This window comes from Hemitrygon akajei, chromosome 8 (genome assembly GCF_048418815.1).
Source record: "Hemitrygon akajei chromosome 8, sHemAka1.3, whole genome shotgun sequence".
Taxonomy (NCBI): domain Eukaryota; kingdom Metazoa; phylum Chordata; class Chondrichthyes; order Myliobatiformes; family Dasyatidae; genus Hemitrygon; species Hemitrygon akajei.
Window position 1 is genome coordinate 162,233,039 of NC_133131.1, and position 26,979 is coordinate 162,260,017.

General features: G+C 40.9%; 1 protein-coding gene across 8 annotated transcripts in view; it reads left to right on the forward strand.

Annotated features, from left to right (window-relative positions):
- Positions 1-26,979, forward strand: part of prkag2a (protein kinase, AMP-activated, gamma 2 non-catalytic subunit a) — a 515,738-nt gene that overhangs the window by 307,616 nt on the left and 181,143 nt on the right. Inside the window, exon 1 of one of the 8 annotated variants that reach the window (XM_073054952.1) lies at positions 26,524-26,597. The exons of the other annotated variants lie outside the window; for them this stretch is intronic. Coding sequence (XP_072911053.1) covers positions 26,576-26,597 — 22 coding nt within the window. The 5' untranslated portion in view covers positions 26,524-26,575. Of the gene's footprint in view, positions 1-26,523; positions 26,598-26,979 lie in introns of those variants that run through there. 8 annotated transcript variants of the gene reach the window in all.

The window sequence follows — 26,979 nt, forward strand, 5'->3', positions numbered from 1 at the left end:
CCAATCATGTGGCAGCAACTCAATGCATAAAATCAGACAGACATGATCAAGAGATTCACCTGTTGTTCAGACAAAACATCAGAATTGGGAAGAAATTTAATCTAAGTGACTTTGACCATGGAATGATAGTTTGTGTCAGACAGGGTGGTTTGAGTATATCAGAAACTGCTAATATCCTGGGATTTTCATGCACAATAGTCTCTAGAGTTTACAGAGAATCATGTCAGAAACCAAAAAAAAAACATCAGATGAGCAGCGACACACACACAATGCTGGAGGAACTCGGCAGGCCAGGCAGCATCTATGGAAAAAAATGCAATCAATGTTTCAGGCCAAAACATCAACTATACTTTTTACCATCGATGCTGCCTGGCCTGCCGAGTTCCTCCAGCATTGTGTGTGTTTTGCTCAGATTTCCTCTTGTTTGTCAGATGAGCAGCAGTTCTGTGAGTGAAATCGCCTTGTTAATGAGAGAGGTCAAAGTAGAACGGCCAGACTTTTTCAAGCTGATAAGATGGCGACAGTAGCTCAAGTAGCCACGCATTTCAGCAGTGGTGTGCAGAAGAGCATCTCTGAATGCATAATACGCCGAGCCTGGAAGTGAATGGGCAATAGCAGCAGGAGACTATGAACATACTCAGGAAGTAGCTAATAAAGTGACTACTGAGTGTATCCGTGCAGTGAGAAATTAAGTTAAAGTTTGAGACTGATGTCCTTACATCAGAGTAGTTCAAGGGTAAATGGAATATTTCCTGTTGGCTTCCATCCTGAACTTGTCTTTTAAGTCCGAGTCCACTGGAAGCTGGAGGCCTGTCCTGGGATTAAAGGACTGCTTATGTGTGTGAGTGAGAGGGAGGGAGGGAGGGATAGGGGCTTGTTTTGCTATTGTTGTTTTGTTGCTTGTTGTATTCTGGGTTGTTCTACTGAGCATTGTGGACATGCTACGTTAGCACCAGAATATGTGGCAACACTCGTGGGCTGCGCAGCACACCCTCAGGTGTGTTGGTTGTTAATGCAAATGACTCATTTCACTGCATGTTTTGAAATTCGTTGGTCGTTATGTGCTCTGTTGTTATATGTAGGTGATCGCGGTCTTTCCACGACCATGATTGTTCTGGGCAAATTTTTCTACTGGAGTGCCTTGCCATTGCCTTCTTCTGGGCAGTGCCTTTACAGGACGGGTGACCTTAGCCATTATCAATATTCTTCAGAGATTGTCTGCCTGCCGTCAGTGATTGCAGAACCAGGACTTGTGATACACACCAGCTGCTCATACGACCATCCACCACCTGCTCCCGTGGCTTCATGTGACCCTGCTCAGGGGCCTAAGCAGGTGCTACACCTTGCCCAAGGGTGACCTCTTTGGCAGAGATGTATCTTCATCCCATCACCCTTGTTTCAAAGTACACATGATAAATAAACTTGAATTTTGAATGATATTCATCACTTTTCTTTTCTATCCTCATGTTTTGGTTGAACCCTTGAAATGCCTTAGACCTGAAGACCGTGGACAAAGAATTGCTTAGCAATATGAGACAGCTAGTTTGATTCAACTAGTTTGAACATGATGGGCCAAATAATCTACTTATGTGATTCTAGGGATCAAATACTGGCCAATACACCCCACCTACACCCGTGATCCTCTTTACCAATTCACCCATTTGCTGTTCTTAACTCTTCCCTTTTCTTCCTCCAGGCATGACAACTAACCACTGACCACAATAAACCCACAACCACTTTCCCTATGCATGTCGCACCCCAGTTCCCAAAAGGGGCCCATTCCATTTCCCATTCTCTTTTAATAAAGAGATGAATTTTGTTGATAGGCAAATGAATTTGTGTGTGGTAAGTTAAATTTGTGTATGTGAGAGGATGAATGTGTGTGTTAGAGTGAATTTGACTGGGGTTAAGCATGACTGACGAGTGTTACGTGAAGTTTCACAGAAAGTTTTATGTAAGCTACCTTGCATAAAACGTTCGTGTATGCATAATACGTATCACTAAATGTAAATTATTTCATAGTAATTTGATACATTCTTCCTTTGAACAATCTGTGGATGGGAGATTAAAGACATCAGGTATTATTTTGGATGAAGGCATCCAATTTAATGTTTAAGTTTTTAGAAATTCTCCCTGCTCAGTCGGGAGGATGGGTTTGATCAGTACCAGCATTAGAGATTTTAATCAGACAATGTAAAGGGTGGTCCAATCCAGAGATTTAAAATGACATAAAGATTCAGTAGGTTTTATTTCTGCAAATTTCAAAACCAGTAGATTTTGTTGCGTGTGTCAGCAGATTATAAGTTGACATTAGAATACGTACACAACGCTGGAAGAACTCAGCAGGTCAGGCAGCATCCGTGAGAAAAGAGTAGCCAACGTTTCAGGCCGAGACCCTTCATCAGGAATGGGGGGGAAGAGAGGGCCGAAGCCCAGTAATAGAGATAGGGGAGGGGGTAGGGCCTAGAGGCACCAGGTGGAAAACCAATCAGAGGAAAGATAAAGGAGGAGGGGGAGGGGATAAGCATGAAAGAACTGTAGAGATAAAGAAGCAGAAAGTTGAAAGGGGAGAGAGGCAGAGAGGGATGGAGGAGGGGGAGGGAGGGGAGGCGCCTCTAGGCCCTACCCCCTCCCCTATCTCTATTACTGGGCTTCGGCCCTCTCTTCCCCCCCCCCCATTCCTGATGAAGGGTCTCGGCCCGAAACGTTGGCTACTCTTTTCTCACGGATGCTGCCTGACCTGCTGAGTTCTTCCAGCGTAGTGTACGTATTCTTTGATCCACAGCATCTGCAGTTGTATTTTTGTGTTTTTATAAGTTGACATTATGTCTGTATAATTTCAGTCTGTATAAGGACTGAAAAGATTGAAAGATCAAGTACTTTACCCCTATTTAAAAATAGGTGAACAATATATATATATAAGGGTGAAGCTTTGATTTGAAAGAAGAAGCATCTGCTAATTATAGAGCGCTGAAAACGAAGGAGGAGGGCTTTCAGGGATTATATAGAGTGTAGAGGTGAAACAGAGGCGGTAACTATACTTACCCCAACACTGAACTGATTCCACACCAATGGACTCACTTTGAATCATGTTCTCGATATTTATTACTAATTTATTTATTATTCTTATTTATTTTTCTCTGCTTTGTGTTACTGTTTGTTGTCTTTTGCACATGGATTGTTTGTTGTGTGCGTTTTCACTGATGCTATTGTGTTTCTTTGCATGTACTGTGAATGCCCGCAAGAGAATGAATCTCAGGGTAGTTATATGGTGACATCTATGTATTTAGATAGTAAATTTACTTTGAATTCTGAACCTTAAATGAGAAAGTAGGAGGGCCAAGAGGGATTATAGACTGTCACTGGCAGATAAGATTCAAAGTTCCAAGTAAATTTATTATCTAAGTACATATACGTCATAGAAACATAGAAAATAGGTGCAGGAGTAGGCCATTCAGCCCTTCGAGCCTACACCGCCATTCAGTATGATCATGGCTGATCATCCAACTCAGAACCCTGTACCTGCTTTCAATCCATACCCCCTGATCCCTTTAGCCACAAGGGCCATATCTAACTTCCTCTTAAATATAGCCAATGAACCGGCCTCAACTGTTTCCTGTGGCAGAGAATTCCACAGATTCACCACTCTCTGTGTGAAGAAGTTTTTCCTCATCTCGGTCCTAAATACATTGCCATATACTACCCTGAGATTCATTTTCTTGTGGGCATACTCAGTAAAATCCATAATAGAATAAGAGCCACAATAGAATCAATGGAAGACCACACCAACTTGGGTGTTCAACCAGTGTGTAAAAACGACAACAGACTGTGCAAATACAAAAAGAAAGAAGTAAGACGGAGAAATAACAAGGGAAAACACCAGAATCCACAATCTATGGACTCACTTTCAGGGCTCTACAGCTCATATTCTCAATATTATTTGTTTGTTTGTTGTTGTTTTTTGTATTTGCACTATATTTCTTCTTTTGCACATTGGTTGTTTGTCAGTCTTTGTCTGCAGTGCTTCATCGATTCTTTTGTGTTTCTTTGTTCTACTGTGAATGCCTGCAATAAAATGAATCTCAGGATAGCAAGTGGTGACATATGTGTTCTTTGATAATAAATTGACTTTGAACTTTGAATAAATTGTTAGTTACAGAGAGAGTGCAGTGCAGGCAAACTATAGGGTATAAGGCCATAGTGAAGTATATTCCAAGGTCAGGGTCCATCTTTTTGTGCTAAGGACTGTTCAATGGTCTTATAACAGCAGGGTAGAAGTTGCCCTTGAGCCTGGTAGTGCATGCTTTCAGGCTTTTGTACCCTTTTTCCACATAACTAAAATCCTCAAAACTAAGAAACATATTGATGAATCGCATCCAAAGTACATTACCTTAAGGAGAAAGACATCACAGTTAGAGATTTCAATTGGGATAGTGGAATTCTAGAGCATGATAAGATTAAGAATGAATTGTGGATGCCTTAGTGGACTTGAAGGTCACAAAATCTTCAGGGCCTAATGAAATGTGTGCCAGACTGCAATGAGAGGAGCTTGCTGGATCCCTGGTAGAGATATTTAAGTATAAGCATTTCTGCAGATGCTGGAAATCTTGAGCAACACACACAAAATGCTGAAGGAACTCAGCAGGTCAGGCAGCATCTGTAGAGAGGAATAAATGGTTGACATTTCAGGCCAAGACCCCTCATCGGGACATTACTGGCCATAGATGAGGTGTCGAATGACTGGGGGACATCAAATATGGTATCTTTTTTGAAAAGGTGCAGCAAGAATAAGGTAGCATTTTACTAAACTGTGAGTTTAATGTCAGTGGTATGAAAATTACTAGGAAGATGGGAGATCCTGTCTGGTGAATTTATGTAAAATTTATGACAAACCGAGAATGTTGGAAACACTGAACAGATTGGGGAGCATCCTTCGTCTCTTGATCTCAATATTATCTGTTTGTTTGTTTATTTATTTATTATTATTGGGGTTTTTTCTTTTTTGGTTGAACACTGAAGTTGGTGCAGTCTTTCATTGATTTGAAGAGGTAAGTGAATGGAAAATGCTGGAAATACTCTGAACATATTTTTAAACTGGAAATAGGCAGACACCGTTAATGGCGAGAGAAACAGGGATAACATCATCCCACTTCATCAAGTGTCTCTGCCCTGAAATAATAACTTAGGCATTCTAGCTCCAACTTCAAAGTTCACAGTAAATTTGTTATCAAAGTACATATATGTCACTCTAAACAACCATGAGATTCATTTACTTGTGGGCATACTCAATAAATCCATAATAAAATAATAACCATAATCAAATCAATGGAAGACTGCACCAACTTCAGTGTTCAACCAGTGTGCAAAAGACTACAAACAGTGTAAATACAAAAAAGAAAAAAAACAATCATAATAAATAAATAATATTGCAATCAGGAGACGAAGGATGCTCCCTAATCTGTTCAGTGTTTCCAACATTCTCGGTTTGTCAGCTAGTACCATTGACTACTGCTTGAAAGGCATTTTTGTTTTGTGTGTTTGCCACCACCAGTGCATAAACATCTCTTGAAGGATAATGTTGGGTGTGTTGAGTAAGTGGAACTTAGTCTTTTTCTAAAACTGTGTAAATAAAAAGACTTCAGATAAAGAGTTTGTTACTAAGCTGCTCTTGGTAGAAATTATGAGGGGTACAGACACAAAGGCAAAATGAGTCACTCTGTTTCATAGGTAGAGCATCTTTATCAAACAAATTTATCTTTTCTGTCACCTTTCCCCCTGTGACAGATCTGCTAGCCATCTCTGGTCACATTACAACATGTGATTAGGTGGCATGAGCTTTGTCTTGTGTCCTACTTTTCCATTAGAGACAGCCAGAGTTCTTCAAATGTACCTGAAGCAGTCAGTATTACATTGACCATTAAGTCTTTTTATGTATTTACAGTATATGTTCAAAGTTCAAAGTAAATTCCTTGTCAAAGTACGTATATGTCATTTTCTTACAGGCATTCACATTAGAACAAAGAAATACAATAGAATCAATTAAAAAATACACACAAATAAAGACTGATAATGTGGAAATGAAGACAAACTGTGCAAACACAAAAACAAACATAATAATAAAAATAATCAGTAAATACATAATACTGGAAACATGAGTTGTAGAGTCCTTGAAAGTGAGTCTGTAGGTTGTGGAATCAGTTCATAGTTGAAGTTTTTATTTAGATTTACCATTTATTGAGATACAACATGGAGTCGGTCCTTCGAGCTACATTGTCCAGCAACCCTCAGTTTAACCCTAGCCAAATCACAGGATAATTTTACAATGACCAATTAACCTACTGATTGGTACATCTTTGGACTAAGAGAGGAAACTGGAACACCGGGAAGTAACCCAGGTGGTCATGGGGAGAACACACAAACTCTTTCCAGACAGCAGCGGGAAACCACTCTGGTTCAGGAGCCTGATGGTTGTAAGATAATAACTGTTCCTGAATCTGGTGGTGTGGGGCCCAAGGATTCTGTACTTCCTACCCCCTTTGTAGGAGAAAGAAGAGAGCATGGCCTGGATGCTGGGGGTCCTTGATAATGTATGCCACTTTCTCATGGCAGTACTCAATGGAAACACTGAGCAGATTAGGGAACATCCTTGGAGTTAGAAAGGCTTAATGTTTGTTTCAAGGAAATTATACACCAGTTGTCCAGATCTCAGTGGTTGGGAAGATGTTGGAGTCAATTGTTAAGGATGAAGTTATGAAGTACTTGGTGACACAAGACAAGATAGGACAAAGTCAGCATGGTTATTTAATGAACCAGAGGCGATTAGGGAGCTTAAGGTAAAAGAAACCTTAGGAGACAGTGATCACAATATGATTGAGTTCAACATAAGATTTGATAGAGAGAAAGTAAAGTCTGATGTAACAGTATTTCAGGGGAGTAAAGGAAATTACAGTGGTATGAGAGAGGAGTGGGCCAAAGTAAATTGGAAGGAGGTGCTGGCAGGGATGAGAGCAGATCAGCAATGGCTTGAGTTTCTGGGGGAAATGAAAAAGGTGCAGGATAGATGTATTCCAAAAACAAAAAATAAATGGGAAAATAGTACAACTGTGGCTGACAAGGGAAGTCAAAGTTAAACAAAGGGCATAAAAGAAACCAAAAATTAGTAGGAAGATAGAGGATTGGGAAGCTTTTAAAACCCAACACTGAGCAACAAAAAAAATCTTTAGGAGGGAAATGATGAAATATGAAAGCAAGCTTGCAAAAATATCAAATTGGATAGTAAAAGCTTTTTCAAGTATGTAAAATATAAAAGAGAGATGGGAGTGGATATAGGACCGCTAGAAATTGAGGCCAGATAAATAATAACAAGGGACAAGGAGATAGCAGATGAATTAAATGAGTTTTTAATATTAAATGAGTTGAGTTCAGTTTCAAATTTGAAAAGGAGAAGCTGGTATCAGATGTATCGATATTTCAGTGGAACATAGGAAATTACAGTGGTATGAGAGAGGAACTGGCCCAAGTTGATTGGAAAAGTAAGTTAGATGGAGGGACGGTAGAGCAGAAGTGGATGAAATTCCTACAAGAAATAAGGGAAGTGCAAGAAAAATATATTCCAAGAAAAAAAAATCATGAATGGAAAATGGCACAAATGTGGCTAACAAGAGAGGTTAAGGCTAAAATAAAAGCAAAAGGGACAGCGTACATGGAAGCAAAAGTTAGTGGGAAAACTGAGGACTGGATGACTTTTAAAAACTTACAGAAGGAAACTAAGGAAGTCATTAGGAAAGAAAAGATAAATTACGAAAGGAAGTTGGCAATTAACATAAAAAGGATACTAAGAGTTTTTTAAATATATGAAGAGTAAAAGAGTAACACGGGTAGATATAGGACCGATTGAAAATGATGCTGGAGAAATTATAATGGGTAACAAAGCGATGGCAGAGGAACTAAATGAGTATTTTGCATCAGTCTTCACAGTGGAAGACATTAGCACCATACCAGAGGTCTCAGGGAATAGAATTAGGTATAGTCAAGATTACTAGAGAGAAAGTGCTTGGGAAGCTAAATGGACTAAGGATAGATAAGTCTCCCGGACCGGATGGATTCTGAAGGAGGTAGCTTTGGAGATTGTGGAGGCATTGGAGATGATCTTCCAGGAATCAATAGACTCTGGCATGGTTCCAGAGGACTGGAAGGTCGCAAATGTGGTTCCGCTGTTTAAGAGAGGAGGGAGGCAGCAAAAAGAAAATTACAGACCTATTGGTCGGACATCGGTAGTTGGAAAGTTATTGGAGTCGATCCTCAAGGACGAGGTTATGAAGCACCTCGAGGTGCATAACAAGGTAGGCCCAAGCCAGCATGGTTTCATGAAAGGAAGATCCTGTCTCACCAACCTATTGGAATTTTTTGAGGTAATCTCAAATAAGATTGACAAGGGAGAGGCTGTGGATGTTGTGTATTTGGATTTTCAAAAGGCCTTCAATAAGGTGCCGCATAAGAGGCTGCTTAATAAGATGAGAGCCCATGGAATTACAGGAAAGATATTGGAATGGGTGGAGCATTGGCTGATAGGCAGAAGGCAAAGGGTGGAAATAAAGGGATCCTATTCTGGTTGGTTGCCGGTTACTAGTGGTATTCCGCAGGGGTCGCTGTTAGGGCCGCTTCTTTTTACACTGTATATTGATGATTTAGATTATGGATTAAATGGTTTTGTAGCTAAGTTTGCGGATGACACCAAGATAGGTGGAGGAGCAGGAAGTGTTGAAGAAATGGAAAGGTTGCAGAGAGACTTGGTCAGTTTAGGAGAGTGGGCAAAGAAATGGCAGATGAGATACAATGTTGAGAAATGTACGGTTGTACATTTTGGAAGAAGAAATAATCGGGCAGATTATTATTTAAATGGGGAGAAAATTTAAAAATCGGAAGTGCAAAGGGACTTGGGGGTCCTAGTGCAGGATACCCTAAAGGTTAACCACCAGGTTGGATCGGCAGTAAGGAAAGCAAATGCTATGTTGGCATTCATTTTAAGAGGAATAGTGTATATAAGAGTAAGCAGGTATTGATGAGGCTGTATGGGGCACTGGTGAGACCTCATTTGGAATACTGTGTGCAGTTTTGGGCCCCCTATCTTAGAAGGGATGTATTGATGTTGGAGAGAGTTCAGAGAAGATTTACGAGGATGATTCCTAGAATGCAGGGGCTAACATATGAGGAGCGTTTGTTGGCTCTTGGTCTGTATTCAGTAGAGTATAGAAGAATGAGAGGGGATCTCATAGAAACATTTCGAATGTTGAAAGGGTTGGACAGAGTAGATGTGGAAAGGCTGTTTCCCTTGGTGGGTGAGTCCAGGACAAGAGGCCACAGTCTTAGAATTAGAGGGTACCCATTTAAAACAGAGATGAGGAGAATTTTTTTTTAGCCAGAGGGTCGTGGATTTATGGAATTTGTTGCCACATATAGCAGTGGAGGCCTGATCATTGAAGGTGTTTAAGGAGGAGATTGATAGGTATCTAATTAGTCCAGGTACCAAGGGATATGGGGAAAATGCCGGAAATTGGAACTAGATGGGAGAATAGTTTAGCTCATGGTGGAATGGCGGAGCAGACTCGATGGGCTGCTCCTTTGTCTTGTGATCTTGTGATTTTACATCAGTCTTCACTGTGGAAGACCCTAGCAGTGTGCCAGATGTTGATGGGTGCAAGGGAAGAGAAGTGAGTGCTGTTACTATTACAAGAAATAAGGTGCTCAAAAAGCTGAAAGATTTAAGGGTACAGAAGTCAACAAACCAGATGAATTGCACTCTAGGGTTCTGAAAGAGCTAGCGGTAGAGATTGTGGAGGTATTAATAATGATATTTCAAAAATCATTTGACTCAGGCATGGTGCCAGGGGACTGGAAAATTGCAAATGTCATTACACTCTCTAAGAGAGGAGGAAGGCAGCAGCAAGGAAATGATACACCAGTTGTCCAAACCTCAGTGGTTGGGAAGATGTTGGAGCCAATTGTTAAGAACGAGGTTATGGAGTACTTGGTGACAAAGGACAAGATAGGAGTAAGTCAGCATGGTTTGCTTAGGGGAAAATCCTGCCTGATGAACCTGTTGGAATACTTTGAGGAGATTACAAGTAGGATAGATGAAGGGGATTCAGTGGATGTTGTATGTTTGGACTTTTAGAAAGCCTTTGACAAGGTGCCACACATGAGGATGTTTACCAAGTTAAGAGTCCATGGTATTACAGGAAAGCTATTGGCTGATTGGTAGGATGCAACGAGTGGGAGTAAACAGGTAGGCTACAAAAGGACTTTGACAGATTAGGAGAATGAGCAAAAAAGTGGCAAATGAAATACAATATTGGAAAATGCATGGTCATGCACTTTAATAATATAAATAAATATGCCAGCTATTTTCTAAGCAGGGAGAAAATCCAAAACTCTGAGATGTAAAGGGATTTAGGATTTCTTGTACAGAACTTGCAGGTTGAGTCGGTGGTGAGGAAGACAAATGTAATGTTAGGATTCATTTCAAGAGGTCTAGAATACAAGAGCAGGGATGTGATGCTGAGACTTTATTAGTAACCAATGTGGCCTTACCTCAAGTATTGTGAACAGTTTGGGGCTCCTCATCTAAGAAAGGATGTGCTGGCTTTGGAGAGGGTTCAGAGGAGGTTCACAAGGATGATTCCAGGAATGAAAGGGTTATCATACGAGGAATGTTTGATGGCTCTGGTCTGTACTCACTGGAATTAAGAAGGAAGAGGGGAGAATTTCATTGAAACCTTCTGAATATTGAAAGGCCTAGACAGAGTAGATGTGGAAAGGATGTTTCCCGTGGTGGAAGAGTCTAGGACAAGAAGGCACAGCCTCAGGATACTAGGGCGTCTATTTAAATCAGATACAGAGAAATTCCTTTTGCCAGAGGGTGGTGAATTTGTGGAACTTGTTACCACAGGCATCTGTGAACGTCAGGCCGTTTGGTGTATTTAAGATGGAGATTGATAGTGTCTTGATTGGCCACAACATCAAAGGTTACAGGGAGTGGCGCTGAGGAGAAAAAAAAGATCAGCTATAATTGGTGGAGCAGACTCAATGGGTCAAATGGCCTAATTCTGCTCCTACGACTAATGGCCTTATCCCTGTTTCTCTCGCCATTAATGACGTCTGCCTATTTCCAGTATAGGAATATATACAGAATATTTCTAGCAATTTGCATTTCCATTTACCTCTTAAAAAAAAATCTTAACTAATTCACCAGACAAGATCTCCCATCAACAAATCCACGTTAAGTATCCCTAATCACTCTGCCTTCTCAAGTGTAGATTAATCCTACCCCTCAGATATTTTGTGTAGATGTGCGTAATGATGGGGAGGGCTGTTATTAATGTGATGTTATTATGCTGCCAGTCATAAAGAGTGTTGGTTGAATTTACTTAATTGAGTTGCAGAGTCTTGGATGGGACTTTTTTCTCTTTGACCTCTGTCTTGGTAATAGATTTTCTCAATCTTTACAACTTTGTTGCATATGTTGCAACTGGATCCTTGACTTCCTGACCAACAGACTGCATTCAGTAAGGATAGGCAGCAACACCACCACCTTGATTATCCTCAACACTGATACCTCCTGAGGCTGTATCCTCAGCCCAATACTCTTCTCCCTGTCGACTCATTAGAGCATGGCCAGATTCTTCTCTAAGGTTATAGGTCATAACTCAAATAGCAATGAGTCAGAGTGCAGGAGGGAGGTGGGGAGCGTAATGACATGGTGTCATGACAACAAGCTTTCGATGTCAGCAAAATAAAAGAGCTGGTTGACTTCAAAAAGTATTTGGGAGGGGGTTTGTGGAGATGTTCATGTTTGTATCAGTGGTGCTGAGGTCAGGAAAGTTGAGAACTTCAAGTTCCTAGGAGACGCATCACTGTTGCCTGTCTTGGTCCAACCACATGGACAGAATAGCCAAGACAGCTCATCTGTGCCTCTACTTCTACAAGAATTTGGTATGTCCTCTTTGACCTTTACCAATTTGTGTTCCAGCAAGCATCCCATCCTGACACATAATGGTTTAGGATGGCAACCGCTCTGCCCGTGACCACAAGAAACTGCAGAGTCACGGATGCACCTTAGCGCATGGCTTCACAGAAACCAGGCTTCCCCCTCCATGTACTCTGTCCAGACTTCTCACTGCCTCAATAAAGCAGCCAGAATAATCAAAGGCTTCACCCACCCTGGACATCCTCTCTCCTCCTTCCTCTTGGGCAGAAGATACAAAAGCCTGAAAGCATGTACTAACAGGTCCAAGGACAGATTCTATCCCACTGTTAGAAGACTATTCAATCGGTCGCTAGTGCAACATGGCAGAATCTTGACCCCTTGATCTTTAGCTCATGACTTTGCTCCTTACTGTTTACCTGCATTACACTTCTTCTGTTACTGTAGCATCTTGTACTGCATTCTGTTATTGTTTTCCCTTCTACTGTGAGTTAGTACGCCTCTCTTTGTCAAGAAAATCGATGAGATAATTATGATTTAAAAATCCTACTTCCACTGCCGGCGTCCAACTGAAAAATGGCAAGTCAGTAATAATGCAGGAAGGAGGATTCAGTAATAATGAGCAGAAAAGTATTTTGTTCTGTTCCTGTGTTCCCTGTGGTCTTCAGGGAAAGAAAGGAGGAAGTTGGAACCATTTAAGCAAGTGCATCATCTTTGTAAAAGTGGATGCCTTGTTAAGCTGTCAATGGGCACTTTGGTTCATTCTGATACCCATTTGTTGGTTCTGTGCTGCTTCACTTGAGAGGAAATGCATGGCTATTCTTCAATGATTCAAAGAACATTTATTATCAAAGTATGTATACAGAATACAACTATGAGATTTTTACTCCCACAAGCACTTTACTCTTCACTGACAGTAGTCCTGTCACTGTGAGATTGTTGTAAAGTTACAACCAATTTACCAGTGTTCTTTCTGGATGGAAATCTGGGATACTGGCAAAGCTGATACCACATTCCTCTGTCCCATTTTCTGTTTTATCTCACTAGCCCCCTCACCCCATCCCCTCCCCCACCCTCATGATCTGCCCGTCACCCACACATTCCTCCTCACCTTCTTACAAACAAGAGAAAACTTGCAGATTCTGAAAAGCCAAGCAACATACACAAAAAGCTGGAGGAGCTCAGCAGAAACTGCTGAGTTCCTTCAGCATCTTGTGTGTGTTCCTCACCTTCTTCCCTTTATTTCATAGTCCTCGTCCGCTCCTATCAGATTCCATAATCTGCAGCCCTTTGTCACTTTCACAAATCACCTCTCCCAGTTCCTTACATCATTCCCACTCTACCCATCCCTCACCTGTCAATCACCTCCCCTCTTATCTGGATCCTCCAATCACTTGCCAGCTTCTGCTCCACCCCACTCTTTTGTACTGGCTGCCTCTCCTCTTTCTTTCCCGTCCTCATGCAGTACCTTGACCTGAAACGTCAACTGTTTGTTCCCCTCCATTGATACTGCCTGGCCCTCGCAGTTAGAGTCATTGATAACTACAGCACAGGATCTAGACCTCCAGTCCCGACAACATCCTTCCAAATTTTCTCTGTCTTCTTTCAATCTTATTTACATCTTTCCTGACCAAAACTGCACACAATACTCCAAATTAGGCCTCACCAACATCTTGAAAACTTCAACATAACATCCCAACTCCAGTACTCTATACTTTGAAGGCCAATACACCAAAAGCTTTCTTTACGACTTGATGTATCTGTGACACCACTTTCAATGACTGATAGCTCTGTATTCCCAGATCCTTTTGTTCTACTGCACTCCTCAGTGCCCTACCACTCACTATGTAAGACCTACCCTAGTTGGTCCTTCTGAAGTGCAACACTTCACATTCGTTTGCATTAAATTCTATCTGCCACTTTTCAGCCCATTTTTCCAGTTCTTAGTGTATTGCTCCAGATTCCCAGCATCTGTAGTCTCTCCAAGTCTTGCATCCTTACATATACGTGTGTACATATGTACATGCAGTAGCCATTTTATTAGGTACCTCTTGTACCTAATAAAGTGGTCACTGAGTGTACCATATGTTCGTGGTCTGCTGCTGCTGCTGCAGCCCATGGTTTGACATGTTGTGTATTCAGAGATGCTCTTCTACACAGCACTGTTGCAACACGTGGTAATTTGAGTTACTGTTACCTTTCTGTCAGCTTGAACCTGTCTGGCCATTCTCTGACCTCTCTCATTATCAAGGCATTTTCACCCTCTGAACTGCTGATCACTGAGTCCTAACGAAGGGTCTCAGCCTGAAACGTCGACAGCGCTTCTCCCTATAGATACTGCCTGGCCTGCTGCATTCCACCAGCATTTTGTGTGTGTTGCTTGAATTTCCAGCATCTGCAGATTTCCTCGTGTTTGCTGATCACTGGATGTTTTTTTTTATTTTTCTCACCATTCTGTGCAATCTTTAGAGATTTTTGTGAGTGAAGATCCCAGGAAATCAGCAGTTTCTGAGATACTCCAACCACCTCATCAACACTCATTTCACGGTCAAAGTCACTTAGCTCACATTTCTTCCCCCTTCTGATGTTTGGTCTGAACCACAGCTAAACCTCTTGACCATGTCTGCATGCTTTTGTGTATTGAGTTGCTGCCACATGATTGGCTGATTAGATATTTGCATTAACGAGCTAGTGTGCAGAGGTTCCTAACAAAGTGACCGCAGCGTGTATAAACAAAATGGCATGGTAGTGTAGTGGTTAGTGCAATCGCTTTACTGCGCTAGCGATCAGGGTTCAACTCCCACAGGTGTCTGTACATTCCCACTGTGACCATGGGGTTTCTCCCAGATGTTCCGGTTGCCTCCCACATTCCAAAGACGTACAGTTAGGATTAGTGGGCATGCTATGTTGGCGCTGGAAGTGGGCTGCCCCAGCACAGTTCTCAGAATGTGTTGCACATTGACAGAAAATGACACATTTCACTATATATTTTGATGACTCGATGTATAAGTGACAAAGCTAATCTTTAATCTTTATCAGTGTGAAAGCAATAAGTAGACAAACCATCTGGATGTGACATCAACAAGATGATCTTAATGATCTGCCAGTGAGCATGTGTCTAATTAAAGTAATTTTTCCTGAAGAAGGGTCTCAGACCGAAACAATAACTCTTTATTCACTTCCATAGACACTGCCTGACTTCCAGCATTTTATGTGCGTTACTTTTCCCTGGTCTGTTAAGCAGACGGCTACAACCCCAAAACACAAGTGGCATTGTATGACAAGATGGCCTTTATAAACCTTCGCTCTTCTTTGGTCTCCAAATGGTGTTGGCAAGCAAACACTGCAATACACAGCTTTTAATGACAGCGTGCCAACCAGCAGTTGTAAGATAACAACAAATTGTCTGTAATGCAGCACCACAAATCATATAGGCCATTGAAATTTGATCAAAGAGGATTGTTGCCAATGTGTTTAGCTAATGTAACACATTCAATATATGATTAGTATTTTAAAAGCTCTGGTTTTGTAATTGCCACAAACCCGCAGAAAATGAGAGAGCAGTATAACTGGCATTCCTACAAGCTCAATGACTCAAGGAAAGTCTTTGCCGATTTTGCCCGTGTTTTCAACGTATGAAACACTGCTTCCCTAGAATAATTAGTTCAGGTTCTGTGAAATGTTTGCCTCCTGCAGATACTCCCATCAGACCTGTTAGTATTCATTGAACACCCCATCAGAAAAATAACAGTGGCAATCTCAGCTCGCAATTTCCAATCGGTACATGGGAGAACTAAAACAATTGTTTTGTGCTGTATATTTCTGTTAATGATTATGAAGTCACTTAGAATGCTTTTTTATATCCTCGGGGATATTTCATATTGCTTTGATATAAGCTGCTGTTAGAATTCCAAAATCCTGTTTCAGCAGATTTTGCAGCTCTGTGAGTCAATGAGTCATACAGCATGGAACCAGGCCCTTCAGCCCATCTCATTGAGGGATGGTGATTGCAAATTAATACAATCTTCATCTGCAAAGGCACATTATCCCTGTTGCATTGGTCGCTAGGTATCCCTCATAAACATTTCTAATAGTATGAATTAATACTATCAGTGTGAAAGTAATAAGCCGACAAATAAGACAAATAAATAAGTTGCTCTGTTTGCGCTTTTAAAAATACTTTTTATTATAACTTCTAGTAACTTTTTTAATGTACTGCACAGTACAGTGTCAGTGATAATGAATCTGATTCTGATTCTGTTTATGGTAGCAGAGCTTTCTGCAATTGTTGACTACACTTCTGAAACATTTTGTTCCCTGCAAAATGCTTTTGGATGTCCCGAGGGGGCTTTAAAGGGAGCTATATGCAAGGCTTTTCTCCATTTCAGTGTATCCAGTTCTCTCTGATGCATTTTATCCAATTTCTATTAAATGTAAAATCTGTGCACCCTCTCCACATGATAGCAAACTCACCCAGCTCCAACATGGACACAAGCCTCCCAGCATTGAGGACATCTTCAAATCACGACCCAACAAAATGGCGACATGCATCATTAAGGACCTCATCACCCAGGATATGCTATCTTCTCATTACCACCACCAAGGAGGGGATATGGGAGCTGGAAGACACACATCCAGCATTTTAGGAACTGCTTCTTCCCCTCCACCATCAGATTTCTGAACAGACAATGAACCCATGAACATCAGCTCACTGTTTTTGCACTACTTATTTAATTTTTAAAATACATTTTTTACATAATTTATAGTTTTTAAAATGTATTCCTTTATACTACTGCCACAAAACAACAAATTTCAGTATTGGTTTTGTCAACGTGGAGCAGAGGGCAATTTTGTAAATCTGTTGGGAGCAAAGGATGTTGGGAATGGCAAGGGTGAAGCACTGCGGAAGGGTTGTAGGACAGGTGGCAGCGAAGAAGTGCCGGGGCAAGGGGGTAGCGCAACTGCAGACACAGCCAGCCCTGAGACACCTGGTTTATTAATCATTAAAAAATGCCACACCTGGTTCTTCCTGCTCCCTCCCCTCTCCCTTTCCCTTTTCCCAACCATGATTCCCCTCTCTCTGCCCCCTTCCCACTCTCAGTCCACAATAGACCCATATCAGAATCAGGTTTGTTATCACTCACATATGTCATGAAATTTGTTTTATTTTGGGGCAGCAGTACAGTGTAATACATAAATTGACTACAGTCTTGTGCAAAAGTCTTAGGCACCATAGCTATATATACTGTATACGGGTCCAACACGTTACAATACTGTATGTCAGTGATATTAAATCTGATGCTGATTCTGAACTCCACATTTTGCACCAATTCCTGACTAAAGCCAACTCTCACCTTCAAAAGGATTTTCTTTCAAGAGAGCACATAGTTAGTTTCTGCTGGAGTACCACAACCTCACCATGGGCGGTCCTGTGCCCAGCTGCGAAAGGAGATGGGTTGGGCATGGGCTATCAACCCCATCGTTAAAAACCCTGAGTTACAGAAATGCCAACAGAAGCTCCAAAGACCTCATCCCGGGCAGAGGAAGGATCTTTGAAGATGGGCTACACTCAGGGACGACTTGAAAGACTAGCCCAGGACAGGGGACTCTGGCAAGTTGCTGTTGGTGGCCTATTCCCCAGTAGGGCTGATGGGCTTCAGGGAAAATGCTGGAGAACTTCATACAGTTTTAGTCCCCTTTCTTGGATTAGAGTGGGGTGGTCAACCTTTTACATTCCATGCATCAATTTTTTCATGCACGACTTCAGATGCGCCGTACAACTTTTGTAACCCCATCGAATTCTTGTAAAAATATGATAATATAGACATATTTAACATTTTACATGATATATTGATTTAATATAAAAACAAGATAAACATTACTTACCTTAATGAGACTTTTAACAAATATATTTTGTCTTCTTTTGATTTCTTTTTTCTTAATCACATATTCTTTCTGTAACTCAGACCCAAGCACTAGCTTCAGTTTTCCTTCTATTTCAGTCTGAAGTTGTGTTTTGTAGTGTCTATTAAGATCATGTCTTCTATTATGTGAGAAAGTGTTTTCACAAACAATGCACAACGGTTTTCCTGATGGACTCGCTATAAATAAGAACTCATTTTCCCACTGTTCATTGAATTCATGCTTACTATCACTTTCTGCTTTTCTTTTGCACTGTGATGGGTAACTGAATGTGCTTAATTTTCGAATAAGTACAAAACTGCAAATGTTCACAAAGAACGAACAAAGCACAACTCCGTAGCACACGAGTGTTAGTTGTAAACTGACTGGCAAAAACCTGCGATGCACCGCTGGTGCAGACCCCCTACTACCTCTAAGCTACTTGAATTCCTGTTATAGATTTTTTTTCCGACAAATCAATTTTTGGTTAATACTTTTTGCACGAGTAGGCTTACTTTTTTATTATTATCGCTGGGGTGCAATGCGCCACTTCTAATTATCCAATGCACCACAGGGTGGCCATCCCTGGATTAGAGTGTAATATTGTGACTTTTCTCTTAGTTTGCTTGTATTTTCATATAATCATCTATTTACATAGAATTTATGTAGCACAACTGTTTCTGTATTTCCTGGAAGCTTTTTTTAAGAGACTACTAGACAGGTGTATGGAGGAATTTAAGGTGGGGGGATATATGGGAGGCAGGGTTTAGGGGTCGGCATAACATTGTGGGCCAAAGGTCCTGTACTGTGCTGTACTATTCAATGTTCTGCAGCAGGTGAATCTGGCTATTTTATAAGTTATTAATTGTTACGGATGTCATTATTTTCTCTAGTCGGAGCTAATTTTGATATAAGGTGACCATGACTTCTTTGTTCTTTATCTTTTTCTTTCTTCATTCTCATTACACTTAATAAGCAGCCACAACCAACAAATTTAAATCCCCGTTCTTGACTTCCAAAGAACTTTTGGATTGCAAAATCACCAAGAATTTACCTTTCACCCTTTACCCGGAATACTGTGCACAGTGTTGGTCACCTTACTGACAAAGGGATGTACTGGCACTGGAGGCAGTCCTGAAGGGATTTACCAGGCTAATTCCTGCAAAATGAGAGATTTCTCATATGAGTGGCTCCAGAAATTGGATCTACATTCATTGGAGATTAGAAGAATGAGCTGTGATTTTATAGGAATAGGTAAGATCTTGTGAGGATATGGCAGGGAAAATTTTGAATGATGAAATGAAGTTGCAAGAACGGGGAGCATTTGTTTGCAAGTGAGGTCCATCAGAACTTCTCTCGGAAGGCAGTGAACCTCTCGGAATTCTTGACACCAGAGGGCTGTGAAGCCGGATCATTGAAGAAGGATAAGAAGGAGGCAGATATATTTTTGAAAGAATGAGGAATGGAGGAATGTGGAGAATTGGCTCAGAAAAGGAATTGAGGCCTGGTGCAGATTAGCCATGATCACATTGAATGCTGGACTAGGTTTGAGGGGCCCTCCAGCCTATCCCTATTCCTATTCTCTTATGTTCTGCTCTACACTTGCAATACAACAGTTGATATTTGAGAATTAGATGACCAAGTGAAGTCTGCCATGTCCTCTTGTGTTCTTGGGGCATGTTGAGGTTTTGTCTGTCTTGCTCATTAAGACCAAAAGAGCCAAGAGCTTCAGATTTTTTTGTGACCAGCTTGACTAGTTACTTTCTGTGCTTCATAGAAGAATTCCTTTCATGCATATCTGTTCTTTTTATGTACTCCAAAGTCTCATACTAACTTTTTTCAAATTACTCCTCGGGGAACAAAAAGTAATTTCAAATAGATCATTCCTCTTTGCTGAAACATGGAATATATAATGGCTCTGTAATGCATTCTATTGACTTAAAGATCAAGTGTTCTAGCCCACGTGAAATTAAGGTACTTACCGGATAATTCTCCATGGACATAGTTAAAGATTCAAGGTTCAAAGTAAATTTATTATCAAATCCCGTATATGTCACATACGCTACTCTAAGATTCATTTTCTTGCAGGCATTCCCAGTAGAACAAAGAAGTACGATAGGATTAATGAAAAAAAACTTATACACAACAAAAACTGATGAACAACCAATGTGTAAAAAAAGACAAACTGTGCAAATACAAGAAAACAAATAATAGAAAGGAAAGGAAGGAGGGAAGAAAGAGTTGACTGTAGAGTTTTTCAGCATTTTGTGTGTGTTGTTTGACTGTCGATGTGTTGTATTTTTCATTGCTTCTGAATAGTGTTTTGATAACCTTCACTGCTGGTGAACATAGGTTAGTGAAATATTGAAAAAAAAATCTGTAGGGCATTAGGATTCCTTGCTGTAAAAGTTTTACAACATACCATTCATTTATTAACTACCAAGTTCAAGAACAGTTACTTCCCTTCAAACATTCTGTTCTCAAACCTAACTGTATGGCCTAATCACTGCATCAGTAAACTGCATTTTGACCTCCTTGCATTAAAATGGAATGTTAGCTCTGTTCTAATAGTGTTTTTCTTGTAATAATTGTGTTTAGTTTATGTTTTTCTTGTGAAAGCATCTGGTCAAGACAGCACTGAACTGCGGTCTCTGTCGAATTTGTGGCTCCGACTAGGTTTTTTTTTAGGTTGGTAGGGATGGTTTTGGGGATAGAGAGGAGAGTTAGGTGTCAGATTCGGGTTTTGGGGTGGGGATGAGGGGGGATTTAGAGGACAGCAGAGAGTCTGCGCCTCTGCTCCGCCCTTTAATGGCCAGCAACGTGGATGTGGTTGGATATCAGGCCGGCAGACCAGTGAGGACATTCGGGGTCCCGTCATCGGTGAATCCATAATTTGAGATTCTTATCCTGGGACCTCATTAGTCATCATTGGTGAGTTCTGGGTCGATACCGAAGATTGAAGGTCAGTCAGAATTCCAGATTGAACCCTGAAGTTCGGTCCAAAGTTCGGGTTGAAGTCCGAAGTTCAGTCAGAAGTCCAGATTGAAGCCGAAAAGCTGATTGAAAGTACAGAAGTCAAGGGCCAATGGGAGCACCGAGTCTGCAAAGCTCTACAAATACTGCCAGGTAAGCTGAAGGCTCGATGTCTGCAAAGCCATGCTGGAGGCTGAAGACAACCTGCTCTGGGGTTGGAGGACTGTGTATATGCATGGCTGGGTGGGAGAATGGAATGGAGCTTCTTTTACTGTTGCTGCTTTGACCTTCATCTGTTCTGTTTTGTTGTGTTCTGTGTTGTTCTGCCGAGCATGGTGGGAATCCTATGTGTGGTGTCACTGGTGGGCTGTCCCTGGTACATCCTTGGATGTGCTGGTTGTTAACACAAGTGACACATTGCACTGTACACTTCGATGTACATGTGATAAATAAACTGAACCTGAACCTAAATCCTACTTAGACAACATTTTGTGCTGCTCAAACAAGTTTCGCATTGACCCTGTGTGTGTATATATTTCTTGTGCATATGACAATAAACTTAAATTTAACTTTGATTTTGACTTTCAAAGTTCAAAGTAAATTTATTATGAAAGTACATATACAGCGCATAAACAGGAAAGGACTAGATCTTTCTTCAAAGTATGTATATGTTATCATATATTCCCCTGAGATTCATTTTCTTGCAGGAATTCACAGTTGAACAAAGTAATACAATAGAATCAATGAAAAACTACACACAAAGACTGACAACCAGTATGCAAAAGAAGCAAACTGTGCAAATAAAAAAAAATTATTATTATTATAATATTGTGTTGTGTATTTGGATTTTCAAAAATCCTTTGATAAGGTGCCGCATAAGAGGCTGTTTAATAAGATGAGAGCCCATGGAATTACAGGAAAGATATTGGAATGGGTGGAGCATTGGCTGATAGGCAGAATGCAAAGGGTGGGAATAAAGGGATCCTATTCTGGTTGGTTGCCAGTTACTAGTAGTGTTCCGCAGGGTTCGCTGTTGGGGCCGCTTCTCTTTACACTGTATATCGATGATTTAGATTATGGATTAAATGGTTTTGTAGCTAAGTTTGCGGATGACACCAAGGTAGGTGGAGGAGCAGGAAGTGTTGAAGAAATGGAAAGGTTGCAGAGAGACTTGGTCAGTTTAGGAGAGTGGGCAAAGAAATGGCAGATGAGATACAATGTTGAGAAATGTACGGTTGTACATTTTGGAAGAAGAAATAATCGGGCAGATTATTATTTAAATGGGGAGAAAATTTAAAAATCGGAAGTGCAAAGGGACTTGGAGGTCCTAGTGCAGGATACCCTAAAGGTTAACCACCAGGTTGGATCGGCAGTAAGGAAAGCAAATGCTATGTTGGCATTTATTTTAAGAGGAATAGTGTATATAAGAGTAAGCAGGTATTGATGAGGCTGTATGGGGCACTGGTGAGACCTCATTTGGAATACTGTGTGCAGTTTTGGGTCCCCTATCTTAGAAGGGATGTATTGATGTTGGAGAGAGTTCAGAGAAGATTTACGAGGATGATTCCCGGAATGAAGGGGCTAACATACAAGGAATCTTTGTTGGCTCTTGGACGGTATTCATTAAAGTATAGAAGAACGAGAGAGGATCTCATAGAAACATTTTGAAAGTTGAAAGGGTTGGACAGAATAGATGTGGAAAGGCTGTTTCCCTTGGTGGGTGAGTCCAGGACAAGAGGCCACAGTCTTAAAATTAGAGGGTACTTATTTAAAACCGATGAGGAGAAATTTTTTTAGCCAGAGGGTCATGGATTTATGGAATTCATTGCCACATACAACTGTGGAGGCCCGATCATTGAGGGTGGTTAAGGAGGAGATTGATAGGTATCTAATTAGTCAGGGTATCAAGGGATATGGGGAAAATGCCAGAAATTGGAACTAGATGGGAGAATAGTTTAGCTCATGGTGGAGTGGTGGAGCAGACTCGATGGGCCAAATGGCCTACTTCTGCTCCTTTGTCTTGTGATCTTGTAATAATCAGTAAATAAATAATATTGAGAACATGAGTTGTAGAGTTTTTAGAAGTGAGTCCATAGGTTGCGGAATCAGTTCAATGTTGAGGTGAGTGGATTTGTCCACTCTGGTTCAGGAGCCTGATAGTTGAAGGGTATAACTGCTTGTGAACCTGGTGGTGTGGGATTTAAGGCTCCTGTACCTCCTGCCTAATGGTAATAGCGAGAAGAGATCATGGCCAGGCTGGTTTGCTGGCAGTGGGGGTGGGGGGGGGGTGGTTCCTTGATGATGGACTTGACTGCTTTCTTATGGTGGAGCTCCTTGTGGGTATGCTAAAATGGTGTGGAGTGCTTGTCCTGTCATGGACTGGGCCGTGTGCACTACGTTTTGTAGGATTTTCCATTTTTGTGCATTTGTGTTTCCATGTTGGGCTATTTCTTCAAAAACGGATAACGGCAGTATCTATGCTAATAATTAAAGCATATTTTAAACTGCAGCTGATGAAAATCTGAAACAAAAGTAGAAAATGTTGTTTATGTTCCTTTTATTTACACCTCCCCTGCACCCTCTAACTTTGCTACTTTATCTAATTCTATTTTCAGTGCCATTGTATGAAGGATAGTGGAGCGCCACAGTAGCATAGCAGTTAGTGCTTGGAACATCGGATTTCAGAATTCAATTCTGGAGTCTCTGTACATCCTCTTTGTGGGGTGTGTAGGTTTTCTCAGGGTGCTCTGGTTTCCTCCCACAGTCCAAAGACATGTTGGATAGGTTAATCGGTCATTGTAAATTGTCCCATGGTTAGGTTAAAGTTAATTTGAGGTTGTTGGGGGTTGCTGGGCAGCACTGCTGGAAGGGCCAGAAGAGTTTATTCTGCACTCCCTCTCTCTAACCTAATAAATAAGTAATATGGTATTTTCAAATCAAATCGAACTTGCTTTGATGGAGCATTTTTGCCTGAAGAAGTCTGAGGATCAGAATGACAACAGAGGCCAGCAGCTGGAACATCAAAAGGCTCAGCAGGGATTTTTATTTGATTAGATTTATTCATTGGAAGTTAGGTTCCATTTCCATTCCTCTCACTGTAGAGGGAGCAATAAATTTACAAACCAGTTCATACTGCCTCCTCTCCATAAATCTCATTTGTTCAGCTTGAGTGCTTTTTAGGAGCTGGCTAGTGGGGAGAAAAAAGAGGTTTTCCCTGGAGAATTTTAAGTTTGCTGAAGTTTCTCCATTGTGCCTGTTTCACAACATTGTTGCTGGCTGCATCACTTACAAATCGCTACCTTTTCTGGACCACGCCTGTCGTACATAATAAGCACTGTAGATTTCTTTCAAGTAAGAGAATTGTATATAGAACATAGAACAATACAGGACAGTACTGACCCCTCATACTATGATGTTGTGCTGACTCCAGCATACATAGCCCTCCAGGTCATTGAGGCATGCAGTCCTCCAAACCATAACAAGGTTGTGGACCTCTTGGAGGACTTTAACGTACGTTATTGATTAAAACTGAGGTTAAATAAACTGATTAAAATGAATCTTGCTTCAATCAAATTTTAACAAAAAAACTTTCCTACAATGGATCCAAAATCCCCATTAATTTTCCCACATATAACTTGGCTATTTATTTAAAATGAAGTCCTGTTGCCGTGATGTAAGATCATTGACCTGAAACTTGTTTCTCTCCTTATAAATAGCTGTCTGACCTGCTGTGAATCTTTAGAATTTTCTGTTTTCTAGCCCCTGTTGCTACTCTTTTTTTACTTACTTCAGGTTCATACACAAATTGGAAAACATTAGATAGGATAGAGAATCGCTGTTCAAATTGTAAAGGGTTTTGAAGGAGTGGTTGAGGAAAAAGATGTTCTGGGAAAGCCATTGGCCGCTGCTGCAAAATATTTTGGAGAAATAATCCCTGTTGAAGTCCATGGAAGTCAAGAACTGAAGATCAAACAAGTTCCTTACAAGTGCGGAAGTCGAGGCCTGAAGCTAAAACCCGTAATCAGCAAATCCTGGGGTCGATATCCAGTCATCAGTGAAGTCTGGAGGGTAAAGCCGAAAATCAAAAAACAGTGAGCCCGGAGATAGAAGATAGGTTCAGACTGGAGGTAGAAGCCTGAAGGGCAAAGACCAAAGGTAGAGGTGTGAGGGAGTTATGAGGTGCCAGCTCGTGCAGGCTGCCCCAGCACACCCTTAGGTGTGTTGGATTTTAACGGAAACGTGACATTTCCCTGTATGTTTCAATTAGGTAGATAGTTACTTTATTGATCCCAAAGGAGATTACACTGCCACAGTAGCATTACAAGTGCACAGATATACAAATACACAAATATTAGAAGTAAGAAAGAATGAAAATTAAATTACCTCAAGCAGTCTAACAGGAGGGGATGATCACTTCCCCGGCTATAGGTTGACTCATTATAGAGCCTACTGGCTGAGGGTAGGAATGACCTTATGTAGATTTCTTTGGAGCAGCACAGTTGTCTTAGTCTTAGATAGAACATGTGAAGGAGAGGCCTGCATACCCCTAAGGACCTCAGTCTCCTCAGGAAGTAGAGGCTACTCTGGCCCTTCTTGTACACGGCCTCTGTGTTGGTGCTCCACTCAAGTCTGTCAACCAGGTGATAAATCTGAAATCCATTTTGAATTTTGGGAATAGGTGGGTGAAAATCGGTGGGCTGAAAGTTTGGTTTCCATATCACTATCAAAGTACTCAAGTTCCCTATCATAAATCATAGAGTTTTAGAGCACTACAGCACAGAAACAGGCCCTATGGCTCAATTAGTCTATGGCAAACTATTATTCTGCCTAGTCCCATCAACCTGCGCCTGGACCACATCCCTCCATATATCTCCCAACCATGTACTTACCCAGATTTCCCTTAAATGTTGAAATCTCAAACCCACATCCACCACTTCCACAGGCAGTTCATTCCACATTTTCACTGCCCTCTGAGTGACAAAAGTTCCCCCTCATATTTCCCCTTAAACATTTCACCTTTCACCCTTAACCCATAACATCTAGTTCTAGTCTCACCCAAACCCAGAGGAAAAAGCCTGCTTGCGTTTACCCTATCTATACCCCTCATAATTTCCTCATTCTCCTATGTTCCAGGGAATAAAGTTCTCCCCTTTTCAAACCTTCCCTATAACTCAGGTCCTCAAGTCCTTGTAGATTTTCTCTGCACTCTTTCAATTTTATTTAGGTGAGAAACCACTTTAACCAGTGGTTCGACAAGTAGCTCTGAGCAACTACTGGTAGTAGCAAACTTTGCCCTGACCAGCACTGTCTTCATCCTGAAAATGATTCGTGTTTTGTGAAATCTGTTTCCTTATTGACCCATCTCCCGGTGTTGGCTCAGCAACTAATTCCATGCGGATGCATTTCCTATTGAAAGCCACTAAACAAATTTCAAGCCTTGCTTTTAGTGGAGTTTCCAGTTAATTCATCAGATAATAACATATGGATTTTATTTTTGACAATGCAGACACGAGCTTCTAATACATTCTGAAAGAGCATTGTTTTATTTTAGCTAGCATTATAAGATAACAGGTTTGTTTGGCAAGCCAATATTTAGATTGCAGCCGTTTGAAAAAAAACCACTCACATGATCACTCAAATGGCTTATATAACCAAAGTAACTCCACTGTACTGTAAATCCAGCTTCTGTCGTGAACCTCTAGTCCAGGAGTACTGAAGATGTTTGCCAGAAAATCTACTAGTAAGAAAACAATTTTGTTTCCTTTATTCTGATTGCCATTGGCACAATATGGTTTCTTCATCTTTGTAACATGAGGACTTCCAATTCAACTTTACACCCAATAGCTAAATATTAAACTCCTTTTATAAAATGTTAAAAACCCTGTTAGCTAATGGTGAATGGTCAGACCTTAAAAGATTTGTTTTAGGGTTGTAACTTTCTAAGTGAGGATCCTAGCTTTGAACTTTCCCACATGAAGCATGTGTCTTAAAGTCATAAAAGAGCAGCATGGTAGTGTAGCAATTAGCGCAGTTGCTTTACAGAACAAGCTGTAAGTTCAGGGTTCAATTCCCACCACTGTCTATAAGGGGTTTGTACTGAATGTTCTCTTTATGACTGTGTG